Below are 17,876 nucleotides of genomic sequence, written 5' to 3'. Positions count from 1 at the left end.
AAGAAGAAGAAGAAGAAGAGGATGAAGAAGAAGAGGATGAAGAAGAAGAGGAAGATGAAGAAGAGGAAGAAGAGAATGAAGAAGATGAAGAAGAGGATGAAGAAGAAGAAGAGGATGAAGAAGAAGAAGAGGAAGAAGAAGAAGAGGATGAAGAAAAAGAAGAGGAATTCCAGTCCGGCAAAAAGTGTCCCTGCAGAGAACTCCGCTATTTCTTTGACAGTTCCTTGACATTTACAGCGGTTGCAGCAATGTATCTATTTGTTTCCGAATAAAAACATCTGTATCCTAAATGGATAGATAGATAGATAGATACATTGTTGCAACCGCTATAAATGTCAAAGAACTGTCAAAGAAATAGCGGAGCTCTCTGCAGGGACACTTTTTGCCGGCTGTAGACGGGATGTAAATCGGACGATTTTTTTTACCGTTCCTGGTAACGTCGGCCGCTTGAACGACCGATTTTTTGTTTTTTTTAAAGAAAAATCGGCCGGTTTTCTCCCTATCTATGGCCTGCATAAGTATTGCCCGACGAACAATTTTTTTAGATTGGATAATCTGGGCCACGATTTCAACCAATGAATGAATGCCTCTCGATCGTCGGATGACCAATCGGTTGATTTTATAATTGTGTATTCCCATCTTAAGGCAGGACATGTGTCAATGGACAGATAAACAGGTGAAAATAATACCTAAGAAAAAAGAGACATTTAAAGACTGGTGAACTGCAATATACTAAATATTTGTTTTGGGGTTAATACCGCTAAGTTTCTTTTCTTATCCCAAGCAATGGTATTACTTTGTGGATAACGTGTCCAGAATCCTATGGGAACCCGGTGTTTTGGCATTGTGTATGTTTAGATTGCCTCTATTTGACCTCTGAATATAGGCGTGTATTTGGCTTCCTGAAAATGCTAGAGGAGGAATAGAAAGTGAAAGCAAAAAGCAAATATAATGCACCTGACACGAATATCCTGCACATTACATGACTAACAGCTGAGCAGGTAAGATGCCCAACATCTGCACCTTTTACATTATTTTATTAACATTTAACCGTGTTGGTTTTGGTTTAGAATACGCAAAGTGATAAATGAGAATACTTCTGATTTCACTGACCTGGAAAGAACAGAAAATAAATAGGTATACCGTATATAGGTGTTATGGCTTTTGCTATCACTTATTTTAATTATGAGCGGTGACAGAGAACATACTGTAAATGTTAAGGGTTAAAACTGTTTCTTCTGGATCTACCTTTTGGAGTAGTTTAGATACAAATCTTTGGACTCACCAGAAAGCCTGCTCAGACTCTTTTTCTACTAGGAGTCACAGGTAGAATATATTTTTTATGTGGGAAGGATCAGGAAACAGGTGCAGATGCCTCTAAAGTGGTTTGAAAAATACAATGAAAATACAAACTAACACAAAAGTAAGGGCTCGTTTATACTAGTGTTGTCCTTTGAAGTGTGATCCACGGTGGATTACTTTTCAGAGGGTGTTTAAAAGGCATCCTCCTCATCACTTGTTTTAACTCCTAAAAGCCTGCACTGTGCACTACTGTGCAACAGACACTGTGCTTCAACTGTGGGCACTGCACACAGTCACAGGGTGATTGGGGCACAGCCCCATTCACTTGAATGGGGGGGGGGGGTGCAGATAATTGATACTCTTGGCTTTCCCTAGTGCTGGTTATAATCTTTTCATGGAATTGAAATTGTAGTTTTATTGTAATATCCGAAATTGTAATATTAATAGCCAAGACTGAGCCTTATGTGAATATGTCATTGTTTCCGTACCCTGCTTATATTATCGGTGAAACTTGGACATGAATTATTGTTTTACATCAATTCTGATATGTGTCTGGTAAGAAGCAATACAATGATAGTAAATGGTAACCTCCCAAGCCCTATTAGGTGGATCATTCAGTAAACTATTAAATGTTACTGAAGGTTTTTAACAGAATTAAACTTTTGTACAGTTACTTTATTGACCAATGCAGGGCCTGATTAAATGTGGGCCATGCATTTCTCGGTTCCTCTATGTGCCACCCGGCCACCCCTCCTATCCATCTCCTGCATGCTGTGGGCTCCTGTATGTTCCCCCCACACCCCCCTGCAGTGCTGTGGGGGATCTGTCAGCATATTCAGTCCCCAGTGCTGACAGTTCCCCACCCACCACTGACCAGAGAGGAGAGAGAAAGCTGCCCCTCCTCCTCCTGTGTCTGCCCCGCCCACACTCCCCACCAGCCTTGTGTCTTCTCTCCCCTTTCTTTCTTTCTTTCTTTCTTTCTTTCTTTCTTTCTTTCTCTTTCCTTCTTTCTTTTTTCCCCCTTTCTTTTCCTCCTTCTTTCTTTCTTTTCCTCCTTCCTACTTTCCTTCTTTATTTCCCTCTTTCCCTTTTTCCTTCTTTCTTTCTATACTTCTCTCTCTCTCTTTCCTGTTTCTCTCTGTTCTTTCTTTAATTATTGACTAGTGCAGGGCCTGATTATTAAATATGCTTTTAGGCAGATATAATTACATTAGTGTTAGTTAATACGTAGGCTATTATTGGTCAGGTCCCGCAGCATGCCAAGTTAAATAAATAACAGCCTCCCCACCCATCCTGTTGATATAATAGCTGATTAACAGGTTTTCTTTCGGTTTTCTACTGGACTATTGTTAATGCTGAAACCATTCAGCTTGGTGTCTGTTACCTAGGAGCAGTGCAATGCATTGTTACAATGTATCACATTGTCAACCTTTTCCCTTTTTTAATGTATTTTTATTATCATTACAGGTACTTGTATAGCAGCATCAATTTGCACAATGGTTTACATATATATTGTACATTCCAGGCCCAGACTGACCATAGCGCACACCGGGCATTTGCCCAGTGGGCCGGGACCACCTAAATAGGAGGGGCAGCCGGGCAGCACGTAGAGGAACTGGGTCGTGCATTTCTCAGTTCCTCTATGTGCAACCCGGCGGCCCCTCCTATCCATCTCCTACATGCTATGGGCTCCTGTATGCTCCCCCTGTGGCCCCCTGCAGTGTTCCGGGGGATCTGTCAGCATATTCTGTCTCCAGTGCTGACAGTTCCCCGCCCACCACAGACGGGGGAGGAGAGAGAAAGCTTCCCCTCCTTCTCCTGCCCTCACCTCCTGTGTCTGCCCCACCCACAATCCCCACCAGCCTTGTGTCTTCTCTCCCCCTTCCTTTTTTCTTTCTTTCTTACTTTCTTTCTTTCTGTCTCCTGTTTCCCTTCTTCCTTTTTTCTTTCTTTCTTTCTTTCTTTCTTTCTTTCTTTCTTTCTTTTCCTCCTTTCTTCTTTCTTTCCTTCCTTCTTCCTTTCTTTCCCTCCTTCTTTCTTTCTTTCTTTCTTTCTTCCTTTCTTTCCCTCCTTCTTTCTTTCTTTCTTTACTTTTCTCTCTCTCTCTCTCTCTCTCTCTCTCTCTCTCTATCTCTCTCTCTCTCTATCTCTCTCTCTATCTCTGTCTCTTTCTTTCTTTCTTTCTTTCTTTCTTTCTTTCTTTCTTTCTTTCTTTCTTTCTCTCTCTTTCTCTCCCTCCTTCTTTCCCTCTTTCTTTCCCTCCTTCTTCCTTCTTTCCCACCTTCCTTCTTTCCCACCTTCCTTCTTTCCCACCTTCCTTCTTTCCCTCCTTTCTTTTTTTCCTCTTTCTTTCTTTCTTTCTTTCTTTCTTTCTTTCTTTCTTTCTTTCTTTCTTTCTTTCTTTTTCTTTCTTTCTTTCTTTTTCTTTCTTTCTTTCCTTCTTTCTTTCTTTCCTTCTTTCCTTCTTTCCCTCTTTCTTTCTTTCTATATTGACCAATGCAAGGCCTGATTATTAAATATGCTTTTAGGCAGATATAATTACATTAGTGTTAGTTAATGCATAGACTATTATTGGTCAGGTCCGGCAGCATGCCAAGTTAAATAAAAAACAGCCTCCCCACCCATCCTGTTGATGTAATAGCTGGTTAACGTGCTTCCTTTCAGTTTTCTTCTGAACTATTGTTAATGCCAAAACCATTCAGCTTGGTGTCTGTTACCTAGGAGCAGTGCAATGCATTGTTACAATGTATCACACTGTCAACCTTTTCTCTTAATGTATTTTTATTATCATTACAGGTACTTATATAGCAGTATCAATTTGCACAATGGTTTACATATACAGTATATTGTACATTCACAATAGTCGCTGTGCTCAAGGAGCTTACAATCTAAGGTCCCTAAATCACCTTCATACATACACATACTAGGGCCAGTTTGATTACCAGCGTGTCTTTGATGTGTGGGAGGAAACTGGAATACCCAGAGAAAACCCACGCAGGCACATGGAGAACATACAAATGCCAGGCAGATACCATGGCTAGGATTTGAATTGATGACATTAGTGCTTACTAGGCAGAAGTGCTAACTTTATAGACATTGTGCTCTCCATTTTTGTCATGTCTGCATTTGAATGCAGTGTCTGCAACCCACCTTGAGGCCTCATTCACACCTGAGCATTTTGTAGCTCAGGAAGCTCCAAAACACTTGAAGAGCAAAAATCAATTATTCTCAATGAATATGGTTCTCATCTCCACTCCAAGTCGCCTGAAGCCAAACAGCTGAAGCTCAAACAAGTTCTGGAACTTTTTTGTAGCTCTAATTGGGCAGATTTACGCAATTTTTATTCCCATAAAAATAAATGGAAACACATGGTTTGCATGTTTTTGCGTAATTTTCTGCTCAAATTAAAAAAAAGTAATGATATATGAATAAATAAATGTGAAATAAATATACAAATAAAGTCATCATAAATAAAAAAATAAATTAAACAAATAATATGTAATAATATATAAATTATAATTAACCCCTAACCTTAATCCACTAACCCTAAAAAAAAAATAATGTATTATTATTATTATTACAATATATATATATATATATATATATATAATACCCCAAATCTGAACAAAAAGTAAATTATTATTATTAATATTATTAATGATAATAATAATAGTACTAAATAACAATGTATTTATTATGTGTTAGTATTAGGGTGTTTATTTGTTATTATTATTATTTTTATTATTATTAATTAATTAATTTGTGTTAAAGAGTTAGGGGTTAAGGTTAGGAGTTAATTATTATTTGTTTATTATTACATACTATTAATTTATTATATTTATTTATTTTTTGATTATTTTTATTTATTTGTGTATTTATTTTACATTTATTTATTATTTTAATTATTATTATTACTACCCTAACAAAAAAATTAATTATAAATACATAAAAAAGAAGAAAACAAATAAAATATTAACCCCTAGCCCAAATCATAACCCCTAATCCTAACCTTAATCTAACTTTAACTCTAACCCCTTACCCCAACAAAAAAAAAATCATAAATGAATAATAATAAAAAAAGATAAAAAGCTGATGGAAAAGCTAAAAAAAAGCTGACAAACCTAGCAACACATGATGAAACAGATATTTTTCTTTAGTAAAATAATACCTTTATTAGCCTATTGGCTATTTAAAAATGCCAAAAAAACCTGTATGAAAATGCTCAACATTGTGCAAACAAATTGTGCAAGCAATGCTCAAATGCACTATGCTCAAGTGTGAATGCAGCCTAATGCAGCTTTATGATGGGAACAGAGCAATTTTTTTTATATGTTGAGGCTCTATTAATGTTTGTAGTTTAACACAGTTTAAAGCTTAAAGTGGAGTTCCAACCAAAAGTCCACTACCACATTTGGTACTTTTTAATTTTTGGGAGGGTGGGGGGGGGAAGGGGAGTCGATACCAGGTTTTGACAGGTACCCACTCCCTCTTTTGCCTCAGTGCACCGCAGCTTACCAATCATTAGATGTGGTGGCTGCATTAGTTTTATCTTTTAGGCTTTTTAGGCTTTGTCCCACTGTTTTCATCTGGTGATCTGGCCAGTAACACACCTCATGTATTACAGTGCCCCTAGGGGCATCCCTAGGGTTGGTGTCACCCAGAGCCGGAACACTTAGTGACACCCCCTCTCTCTCTCTGCCCTCTTTCTCCCCCCCTCTCTGCCCTCTTCCCCCCCCCCTGCCCTCTTTCTCCCCCCCTCTCTCTGCCCTCTTTCTCCCCCCCTCTGCCCTCTTCCCCCCCCCCTCTCTGCCCTCTTTCTCCCCCCCTGCCCTCTTTCTCAACCCCTCTCTTTGCCCTCTTTCTCCACCCCCTCTCTGCCCTCTTCCCCCCACCTACTATATGAAGCTGCAGTGCTGTCACCAGGGTCGGGGTATTACACTGACCTGCTGCATGCTCTCTGCCCGCCCCTCCAGCTCTCCGACTTCAGTGCCTGTGGGAGGGATGTGAACCCGCCTCTCTGCTGAAACTCCGAGGAGGAGAGGTGTCCGAAGTGCCTGCCTCACTGTCAGTCCCCTCAATGCTTGCTTATTTCAGCAGCGGCACATTCAGGGATGGACTGATCCTCTCATGGGACCCTGTAGTGACCCTTGGCTCTTGGTCAGTCTGCCCCTGGTCGAGTGGGTCCGATGTCACCCCCCCGCACCTGCCTAGGGACGCCCCCGAGTGCCCCCACTCTGGATGAAGGAGCACAGGGGGCACATATGGACAGCAGCATTATCAGTCAAGGGAGAGGGAAGAGTTAGCTGTACTAGCAGATTTAGATGCACTAACAAAATGAAGCCAAACTCCAGCTAACACTTTATAATGTTACATCAAACAGTTTTTTTTCCTTTTGGGATAAAGGTTTTACTTGAATAGATAAAAGCTGATCATTGTAAGCGCTATTTCATTGGTAAATGACATGTCTTATTCCTGTAACTGATACATTCTGCTGGAGAGCATGAGCTTTTGAAAAACAACAGACTTACTGGCCAGATCAATAGGTGAAAATCAGAGAAAGAAAGCCTAAAAAGGGAAATGTAATGCAGCCATCACATCTAAGAACTGGTCAGCTGCAATATAATAAATGTTTGCTTTGGTTTTGCTTCAACTGCGAGGGCTGTATAAAAAAAAAAAAAAAAACACTCATGAGAAAATAGAGCAAATGCATAACTTATTATTGAGGTATGAACGTTTTTATAGACACTTGTTACAATTATACATTCTCTGACCTTCTTTTGGTAGAAGTGAACAAAAAGATACTGGAAGTCACGAGACATGCCTTTGATTGTAAGTATCAGTTTCCCCTGATATTTTCTGTTAATCTCAGCATATTTGTGACAAGAAAACCCTTGTAACTGAATCAAATCATCAATTACTTCCGTACTCTTAAACACAACATTCCCTTATGATTGTGTAACCTTTTTTTTATACCTCAGAGCCCTTAAAGAGAGTTAAGCCTTAGGGAACCCCTGTAAAAATACATTTACTGTTCTAGCATGAACAGAAAATTGTAGGAAGGCTTAAATAACATAATAAATGATTTGGAGTACCCGGTGTATTCGGCACCTGATCGGATCAATTCCTGTCTGTAGCCCAACTTGTCCTCGATTATTTTTCACCACCAGGCCCAGGAGAAATAAAGCTCCAGACACTGAAGTGTGAAAGCGAAATATCTGAAAGTTTAATGTGGACGAGCCGTATTATACAAGAACTCTATAGGCGTTGTTAGGCCAGAATGACCAATGAAATATTATATTCTTATCAAAGTAGATAGAAATTACAAATGGCTGATGAGTACCATATAAGGTGAATCCGTTTACAGAAAAAAGAAACTAAACTCAGGAAACGAGAGAGAAGTTCCGAGTAAAACTCAAAACTAACTGTTTACACATCTAAAAATGGAGGCATTATACAAAATAGATGGCAGTTAACCTTGACGCCACTCACACGCAAATATGCGGCCTCTCGGTGTCTGGGCCTTGACACCGGGCAGCCGCATATTTGCGTGCAATTAGAAAATACAAATGCGCTGAGAGCGCGTGCACTGCGCGCTCCCAGCACATATGTCCACGACTCCTGGAAAGGTCCCGATCTCCCCTTTCGATCAGGACCTTTTCCAATCATGTGACAGCGAATAACGGCGGTCACATGACCCTAAAACCCAGCCCCGCCTCCTGGCTTCTGAAACCAATTTGAAGCCGATGCCAAGAGGTTAAAAAAGACATAATTCCTTACAGCACCCAGGGTGGATCACTTAACACGCCTTTTCTCTATGGATTAAAATTATTTATAACAATAATCTTGAAATTAAATAAAAAATAATAATCATAGCAAAGAAACGCAAACAGTAAAAATGGTGGTTTCCTCTAAGTGATTAATGACCCCTCTACATTGATGGTTAGTGGAAAATTGTTTCTTTGGCATTGGCGGTCAGTGTAGCTGGGAAATCCAGGAAAACTCCATAGGAATCAGATCAGCTGCAAGTTCTGGAGACTATTGCTTCTCTCCTGTTAATGTTGTTAATGTATATTTAAAATTAGTGGTTATAGCATGAAACCATAGAAAAGTCAAGGAATTTCTTCAGTTTGTCTAATATTGCATACCTCTAAGATTTAAAACAATCTAACATACTTCAAAACTTTCACAGGGACCAGAGCCAAAGCCAGGAGATTTGATAGAATTTTATCGCACAGGCTATCAGCATTGGGGTGTATATGTTGGAGATGGATATGTTGTACATTTAACAGGTGAGGATACATAAATATACAGATCTGATCTTTCACTTTTTTTACTATGAATGTTCTAAACCAGTGGTCTCCAAACTGTGACTCTTTGCTTGCCTTTGGACCCTTGAGGCATTATTCCTGCCACTGACACCAACAATGGGGCACCAACTTTTTCTTCCTCTGATACCAAAGATCAGGCATTGCTTACTTCCACTGGGCATAACCAACCTCACTAAAGTCTGAAGGACAGTAAACTGGTCCTTTCTTCGGAAAGTTTGGAGACCCCCTTTTTTAACAGTATTTTCTCATACATTGTACATTTATTATTGTTAATATACATTTTTTGTAAATATGTTACTTTTTAAGGCCTAACTACAGGCAAAACCTTTTTTTAAGATTTGAAAAGAAGGGCTAGAGATTTTATCATGTTTTGTCTGTGTCCCCATTGGAGAGGTCTTTCTTCACTTTATATAGGGACAGTGATAGCTAATATTTTTTAGTTCAGACATAGTCTGTAACTATTATTTTTTTATATTTGGAAGGGTAAGAACCTTTCTCTGGTTATCATAACTGTCTGTCTTACTGCCTTTGATAACCATGGAACTACAAGTGATGCATATATTTCAACCAACCAAACCATTCCAGAATGTTTCAATTACCTGTGGAGAAAAAAAAAGAAGGGGAACAGGGAGAGAAACTTCTAGAGGGTTGTTGCAGTCCCATGGGGTTACATTGGTGCCCTCTAGGCTCTTTGAAATTTCTTCACCCTACTGATTTCTTGTCCTGCTGCCAAAGGTAGAAACAATGAGGCAGAATGTCTTTCAACAGGATCCTGTGTAGAGCAATAAAAATTAACAAACGACAACCTTGCAGCCTGCATATTTAAAATCAAATTAGTGTTGGCACCTCCTATGTTTTTCTCCTCACCAGTTCTTTTTTTATAGTAGTTACTGTCTGCAAATATAAAAATAGCTTCATAATCCTTCCAGAGCTCAACTGGAACCAAACCTAAGGTGGTATACAGTTGTGTTCAAAATAATAGCAGTCAGACATCACTAACCTGATCAATCACTGTTTTTGGTAGAAACGATATTTCTACATGGCAAATAATTTACTAGCAGGTGTAGTAGAGTAATAGAAATCCAACAGACCCAACAGTCATGACATGCATGCTGCTGATTCTGTGTAATTGAATCACTAATTGAAAGGGGCATGTTCAAAATAATAGCAGTGTGGAGTTCTATTAGTGAGGTCATTCATTCTTTGAAAAACAGGTGGCAATTATTGCCCTTTTTTAAGGAAGGAAGGCAGCAAATGTTGTACATGCTGGTTACAGTGCATTTCTCTCTGAAATTCTGAGGAAAATGGGTCGTTCCAGACATTGTTCAGAAGAACAGCGTACCTTGATTAAAAAGTTGATTGGAGAGGGGAAAACATATAAAGAAGTGCAGAAAATGATAGGCTGCTCAGCTAAAATGATCACAAATGCTTTAAAATGGCAACCAAAACCTGAAAGACGTGGAAGAAAGCGAAAAACTACCATGGATGGAAGAATAGCCAAAATGGCAAGGACTCAGCCAACAATCAGCTCCAGGAAGATGAAAGAAGGTGTAAAGTTCCCTGTGAGTACTGTTACAATTAGAAGACGCCTATGTGAAGCCAAGCTATCTGCAAGAAGCCCCCGCAAAGTCCCACTGTTGAAAAAAAGACGTGCTGAAAAGGTTACAATTTGCCAAAGAGCACATTGACTGGCCTAAAGAGAAATGGCGCAACATTTTGTGGACTGATGAAAGTAAGATTGTTCTTTTTGGGTCTAGTGGCCGGAGACAGTTTGTCAGACTACCCCCAAACACTGAATTCAAGCCACAGTAGACTGTGAAGACAGTGAAGCATGATTGCGCAAGCATCATGATATGGGGATGTTTCTCATACTACGGTGTTGGGCCTATTTATCGCATACCAGGGATCATGGATCAGTTTGAATACATCAGAATACTTGAAGAGGTCATGCTGCCTTATGCTGAAGAGGAAATGCCCTTGAAATGGATGTTCCAACAAGACAACGACCCCAAACACACCAGTACACGTGCAACATCTTGGTTCCAGACCAACAAGATTGACATTATGGAGTGGCCAGCCCAATCCCCGGATCTTAATCCAATAGAAAACTTGTGGGGTGACATAAAAAATGCAGTTTCTGAGGCAAATCCAAGAAGTAGAGAAGAACTGTGGAATGTAGTCCAATCATCCTGGGCTGGAATAGGTTCACAGGTGCCAGAAGTTGGTTGACTCCATGCAACACAGATGTACAGCAGTTCTCAGAAACAGTGCTTATACAACAAAATATTCATTAAGTGATTCAAAGGAAAGCAAAATCTTCAAACATTTTTCAGTTTATATAGTGAATGTTAGAGTTTGTAAAGAAGAATACAAACACTGCTATTTTTTGAACAGTCTAATATTCACTTTTCTTCAATTTTTTTAGAGGAACAACACAAATTTGATATATTTTTCTTCATGTTTTGATTTGGAATAGAATGTGTAGTGTTCCCAATGCATTTGTGTGTATGGAAATAAAAGCTATTAGAAGGAGTTTGAGTTTTATTCACTTTTTTCAACACACTGCTATTATTTTGAACACAACTGTAACATGAGCATAGTTCTAAAAACCATCTTCTCTCATCATATTTGATGACCTGTAGTAAAGTGTGGAAGCCTTGATGGGACGACTAGAACCTAATCTTCCAAGGTGTATACAGTATTTTCCTAATAAAGCTGCATGCTCGGTAAAGTTATGTTGGGGTGACCGTCTACTAGGACCGAAGTCACTGCATGAACACTGTAATGAAACAGACATTTTGAAGTAGTACCACCTTTAATCAGGTCTAGTAGATAAGTCAGTATTTCACTCAGGTCTAAAGAACTGAAATTCCAGTCAAGCTGCTAGCAACTTTTGTAACACCTGTCCTCTGGATCTGCAACCGAACATGGATTTATTAGGTTTGATTTTACAGTAAAGTGGTTGTAAATCTCAGACATAAAATATGAACAAAGCAGAAGTGTCATTTCTGTCTGCTGCTTAGTTCCTCTGCAATCTACATGAAACACTTCTGACAAGTTTTCCTGACACCAAAAGACAAATGATGACAGAGGAGGGACCTCCAGCTGATTGACAGCCTCAGCTCTGTTCATGTGAGCTGTTTGTAGGAAGGTGTCCCTTTCTTCCAATTATTTCTCAGAGCTCTCCTCACTGAACTCTGCAGCATGTAATTTCAGCTCTCCACCCCATTTTTTTTTTAACTTTTAGACAAGCTTTAAAATTCAGCACTTTGAACGGATGTAGAGTAAAGAAGGCTGCAGATAGACAGATACAACTTATGTAGGAGGCTTTGTTTCATCTCTGTGTATTACCTAATCCCAGTCACTTCACTGGGGATATGTAAGGGTTTACAACCAATTTAATTGAATGGAGTTATGTAAACCTTGTGAAGTCATTTTAATCAAATCACTTTATCATTTCTAAGATTTGGAATATGTTTCCAAAAGACATGGTGGGGTTGATTTACTCAAACTGGAGAGTGCAAAAGCTGGTGTAGCTGTGTATGGAGGGCCGGTGCTACTGCTAGGCAGACTAGGCAGCTGCCTAGGGCGCACTGCCGTCTATGGAGCAACCAGGGCCAGGACAAGGGAGATGGGGGTGCCTTGATGAGAGCTCCTGATACTACAAGCTGACAGGAGTAGTGACTCCTGTTAGCACAGAAAGTGACAGACCAAATCTATAAAGGAAGAGAGAGCTGGAAGTAGGCTGTGATCTCTCTCCTTTAGCTCCACACTTGTGCCACTGCAGTGCTCCTGATCGAGATTGTCAGACAAAGAATGTGGTTAGGGGCTGGGTAAACATACCCTGCACAGTCCCGATCTGACAGCCAGTGCTATCGCTAGTGTGGGTCCCTGTGCCTGGCAGCCCGCAAGCTAAAGAGGAGCCAGGAGATATCCTGCAAGGTGAGGAGGAGCCAGGAGATATTCTGCAAGGTGAGGAGGAGCCAGGAGATAGCCAGCAAGGTGAGGAAGAGTTGGGAGACAGCCTGCAAGGTGAGGAGGAGGAGCCGGGAGACAGCCTGCAAGGTGAGGAGGAGGAGCCAGGAGATGGCCTGCAAGGTGAGGAGGAGCTCGGAGACAGCCTGCAAGGTGAGGAGGATCCAGGAGACAGCCCATAAGGTGAGAAGGAGCCGGGAGACAGTCCGCAAGGTGAGGAGGAACCAGGAGACTGCCCGCAAAGTTCGGAGGAGCTGGGAGGCAGACCTGCAGCTGAGGGATGTGTGTTGATGACTGGGGAGGACTGTATTGGGGACCTTGGGGGTGCACATAGTAAAAGTATTTGTGCTGGGGATAAGAGTGTGCTAATAGGGGGAAAGGAGACGATGATTAATTCTAGGTAGGGGTATTTGTACTGGAAAAGGGGAATTTGGGGATAACAGGGATAGGATTTGTTGTAGGAGGATAATTTTTTTTTTTTGGGAGGGGTTTGTGCTGGGTGGGGGAACTTGGGGGCACACAGAAGTAAAATTTGTTCTAGGAAGGAGAATTTGTTCTGAGAGAGGCAATTTGGGACAGGAGTAAGATTTCTTCTAGGAGGAATGATTTGGAAAGGGATTTGTGCTGGTCACCGTGTGACCCTAGCTACAGGCTGTTTTAATATTTTCTACTGTCTTTAAAAATGTTGCAGTTTATTTTGGGGGGGGGGGTGCAAGTAGCTGGTCTTGGCTAGGGTGTAAATAAGTCTAGTACCGGCCTTGATGGAGGCCAATCAGCTTTTAACTTCAGCTTGTTCAATTAAGCATTGACAATAAAACTTGGAAGCTGCACCAGATTTTGCATGCTCCAATTTTAGTAAATAAACCCCAATGTTTTTTGGTATGCAAATAAGTATTTATTAATGGATAATATTTTTTGACAATTGTCCTGTAGCACTATAGCAATATACATTCAGGTCTATCTCTACATACATTAGGTTTGACATGCTAAAGAACAAGAATATGTTCACTTTACAGAGTGAAATGTCAAATGGATAACTCAATACGGTGATGATGTTAGTAGTAATTTATCATATTCAACTGGACGTGTTCTGTAATGTTGAAGACATTTAACAGCCTATCCAAGCCTATCTCTTAAGCAGGCCATAGATTATGCAATTTTCTTTCCTTTCACCATGGGTGGAAGGAAAGAAAATTGGTACTGCTGAATCTTGGATTCATTCTTCACATGACTGGGCCATTAATATTCCTGGTTATGTTCTTTTTTGAAGAGACAGGGTAAAAAGGAAAGGCGGTGGTGTCTGCCTCTGTGTGAGAAGTGATCTCAGAGCGAGTGTGAAAGAGGATCTAGTTGATGGAGAGTGTGATGAGGCTAAAGCATTATGGGTGGAACTGCACATGGGGGTGCGTACTACAAAGGTAATAATTGGTGTTTGTTAAAGGGGTTCTAGTGTTAATGAGGAGGTGGAAACTCATCTCCTTGCACAGGACGAAGGAGCTTCAAGGGCTGGGACAGTGATAATAATATGGTATTTTAACTACCCAGAAATTGACTGGAGTAATGGTACTGCAGGAACAGTTAAAGAGCAAACATTTATAAACCTACTATAGGACAAATTTATGGTACAGTTCATAGAGGCCCCAACTAGTAATGATGCTCTGCTTGACCTGGTTATCTCAAACCATGCTGAGCTTATTATGAATGTCCATATAAAAGAACATCTGGGTAGCAGTGACCATAAGATGATTTTATTTATTGTTAGCTGTAAACAACACGCACATACTGGAAAAATAAAAATGATCAACTTTAAGAGAGCTAATTTTCGAAGGCTCAGAGCTGCTCTCCAAGACATAGACTGGGAGGGAATATTGGCATCAATGAACACAACACAGAAATGTGAACACACTGCAAAATATATTCCCATGGGCAATAGGTTTAAAAGGCTAAACCTATGTGGCTTACGGCCAAAGTTAAAAAAGCTATAGATAATAAGCTTTTATTAAATATAAAAATGAAGGAACACTATCATCATTTAAATATTACAAAGAATATAACAGAATATGCAAAAAGGAAATAAAGGCCACAAAAATTGAAAACGAATGACATATTGCAAAAGATAGCAGGACAAACCCCCAGAAATTCTTCAAATATATTAATAGTAAAATGGTCAGATCTGAGCATGTAGGCCCTTTACAAAATAATCTAGAGTGGGTGACTGGGGACAAAGAGAAGGCAAGTTTATTAAATACCTTCAGCTCTGTGTAGACAAAGGAGCATGGGGGAGCTCTTGTCCATAATGGGCATGGTATTGACACAGCTCTAGATGATCCACATTGGCTCACAATTGATATTTAGACAGAATAAAGATGAATAAAGCTCCTGGACCGGATGGCATACACCCACGGGTCCTTAAAGAATTGAGCTCTGTCATTTGAAAGCAATTGTTTCTAATTTTTAGGGACTCTTTAATGACTGGCATAGTACCACTGGATTGGCGTAAGGCCAATGTGGTGCCAATATTTAAAAAGGGGTCAAAATCTTTACCAAGTAATTATAGACCTGTTGGTTTAACTTCTATAGTTGGGAAGATACTGGAGAGTTTAATAAAAGACCACATAGATGAGTTCTTGCTGGAAAAAAATATTGTAAGCAACAGACAGCATAGATTCATAAAAGACAAAAGTTGTCAAACAAATCTGATTTTTTTTATTGAGGAGGTGAGCAAAACCTTGGACAGTGTAAGGGAATTCCCGTGAGACGGCTGGTGAATAGACGTGTGCATGCGCACAGAAATGCAGGATCACGCACACGCACGTGTACACGCATGGTGAAGATTGGCGCCAGACGGACTATTTAAAATGCGCCTCTGCCTGTGCTGAGTGCTGACTGGTCTTCAGCTGTTCCCCGTTTCCTGCTCGTTCCTGTGTGATTTCCTTGTTGCTGACCCGGCTTGTTCCTGACCTGACTCTGATTACTCTCCAGCCATATAGGAAACATTAGAGGAACTGAATTTATTTTCTCTTGAGAAGTGGAGATTAAGGGGGGGATATGATCAACATGTATAAATACATCAGCCACTGCAGTGCTGGAGCTAGGGGCCAGTGAATACACCTGTCTCTTCAGCTGATAGACATCTCTGCCCAGCCATTTCTATATGCCAGCCCTACGGCCCCGTTCACACTTCGCATAGCGGGACATTCATTCCTGCTCACATTTTTTTTCTCACATAGGGCAGCTCATTCACAATGCACTATGCGCATTTGCAGTGCGTTTTTGAATTGCAGTGCAAAATGCACTTTCCTGTATACTTTGTCACATGTTCAGGAAATGCCAAGTGTGAATGCGGCCTAAAGGCTCTTTAATGTGGGCGGCTGAAATGTGGATTTACCACTATCCCTGGCTGCTCACCCAAATCCTAACAATACAGTCAGATAGGGCTGTATACATGTAAATTTACTTCACAGCTTCAGTATTTTAAACGCAGGCTTCAGAGTTTGACAGGCAGCCTCATCTATCAAACTCCCTATTAATTTCAATATGGATGCTCTGCAGCTGTGAGCCAAGTTGCAGTGCGGTCTTGCAAAGTAAAATTGTAAAAAGTAAAAAAAAAAAAAAAAAAACGGGTGTCAGGCGGCAGCAGTAGCGACGGAATAATTTCTGCCATGGCTGCAAAGCATAGCATTGCAACTGTGGAACTTTAGTGAAAATATAAATTGATATTTTTTGGGGGTAGGGGACCTGTCATGTAGTCTGTATGGGGCCCTGTGATTACTCACAGCAGCCCCAAATGATGGGGTATGTTCCTGACACTCATTAGGACTGAAGAAGTGGTTTTCAAGGGCCGTGATACATTACAGAACAAGTCCATCTGACTGTGATAAATTACATGAGAACCTACACAGACAAGGTGAAGCAGTATTTACGTTAGTTTTAATAAGGCTGGCCATACATTATACAACTTTCTTGTATAATTTTCCTTTAGATTTACCAAAACCATATAATATGAGATCAAACTTAAACACTTTCAATTTGTATGCAATCAGGCCGGCCTTTGCACTATATTGTTGAAGGTAAATCTAAAGGAAATTGAACAAGAAAATTGTATAATGTATGGGCAGCTTTAGTTACTAAAGTTTTAAGATAAGGCAGTTAAGAGTAAATTGGTCATATGGAGTAAGCATACAAATAGCAAGTCTGTTGTGCAAGGATACACTGTAGTTATTAGGATGAATGAAATGTTATCACAAATTGTGAGGTTTTGGCAAAATGTCACCATTTCATGCAAGTAAAATCAGCATTTTTTTGACAATAAAAATTACTTGGAACCCCCTAACATTATATGTTTTCTGAAAGCAGGGTACTGGAGAACAAAATGGAAGCAGTTGCTCTTTTTCATATCAAACAATATTCGCACAGCTATTTATCAAACACATATTTTCATTAAAAAAAATACACTAAAATGAATTTTAGTGCAGACGAACACAATATTATACCCAATTTTTGAGGTAAAAAGGAAAAATTGAGGTTGTGTTGAGTAAATAGATACTCACTACCTGAAAAGCTATTGGGCATCTGTAGACTAGCCTGGATCATTTTTACTGAACAACTTTTCACTGGCTGAAAAAATGACACCAAGCTGATGATATAGGAAGGAAAGATGGTAGTGCAAGACTTAGCCTGTAGCAGTGAAGCAGCAGGACAATGCCCCGAAGAAAACCCTGCACAACTGGTAAGACTGGATGAAAAAAAAGTTGGGGGGAGGGGGAGTTGATGAAGTTTCTTTGGTTTCAATGGTCTTTACATGGCTCCTAAATTCTACAGAAAGCCCTTTTATCCATAAACCAAAGTAGGTAGGAGTGCTAAACTTACTAACTCCATCTGCTCCACAACTTACATATCTCCTCTACCCCTTCTATTCAGATCAAGCAGGCTGCTCCACCGCATCTTCTGCATTAAAAGGAACAGCTGTGGTGAAAAAGGATCGTTTGGAGTTTGCCGCCTGCGGATGCAAGTATAGAGTGAATAACAAGTATGACAGCAAACGCTCCCCTTATCCAGCTGGAAAAATTGTTAACGCGGCATTAAAAGAAGAAGGGAGAAAAATGGAGTATTCCCTCACTAGCGCCAACTGTGAACACTTTGCAACTAATCTGAGATATGGAGAAGAATTCTCTGATCAGGTACTGTATGAATCACTGACAACTAGACATTATTACTGTTTATAGTTCAGCTACTATGTATAAAGTCCATAGCAGAGCTGTATTCCACCAT

General features: G+C 40.1%; 1 protein-coding gene across 1 annotated transcript in view; it reads left to right on the top strand.

The window, feature by feature from the left end:
• Positions 1-956: 956 nt before the first annotated feature.
• Positions 957-17,876, top strand: part of LOC149446172 (phospholipase A and acyltransferase 4-like) — a 37,261-nt gene continuing 20,341 nt past the window's right edge. The window contains exons 1-4 of the mRNA XM_089652789.1: positions 957-1,001; positions 7,087-7,131; positions 8,492-8,591; positions 17,526-17,785. Coding sequence (XP_089508915.1) covers positions 7,120-7,131; positions 8,492-8,591; positions 17,526-17,785 — 372 coding nt within the window. The 5' untranslated portion in view covers positions 957-1,001; positions 7,087-7,119. The remainder of the gene's footprint in view (positions 1,002-7,086; positions 7,132-8,491; positions 8,592-17,525; positions 17,786-17,876) is intronic.

Source organism: Staurois parvus, unplaced genomic scaffold (genome assembly GCF_062004578.1).
Source record: "Staurois parvus isolate SC_StPar_1 unplaced genomic scaffold, SC_StPar_1.0 ptg000694l, whole genome shotgun sequence".
Lineage (NCBI taxonomy): Eukaryota > Metazoa > Chordata > Amphibia > Anura > Ranidae > Staurois > Staurois parvus.
This window is presented reverse-complemented; position numbering and strand designations above follow the sequence as displayed.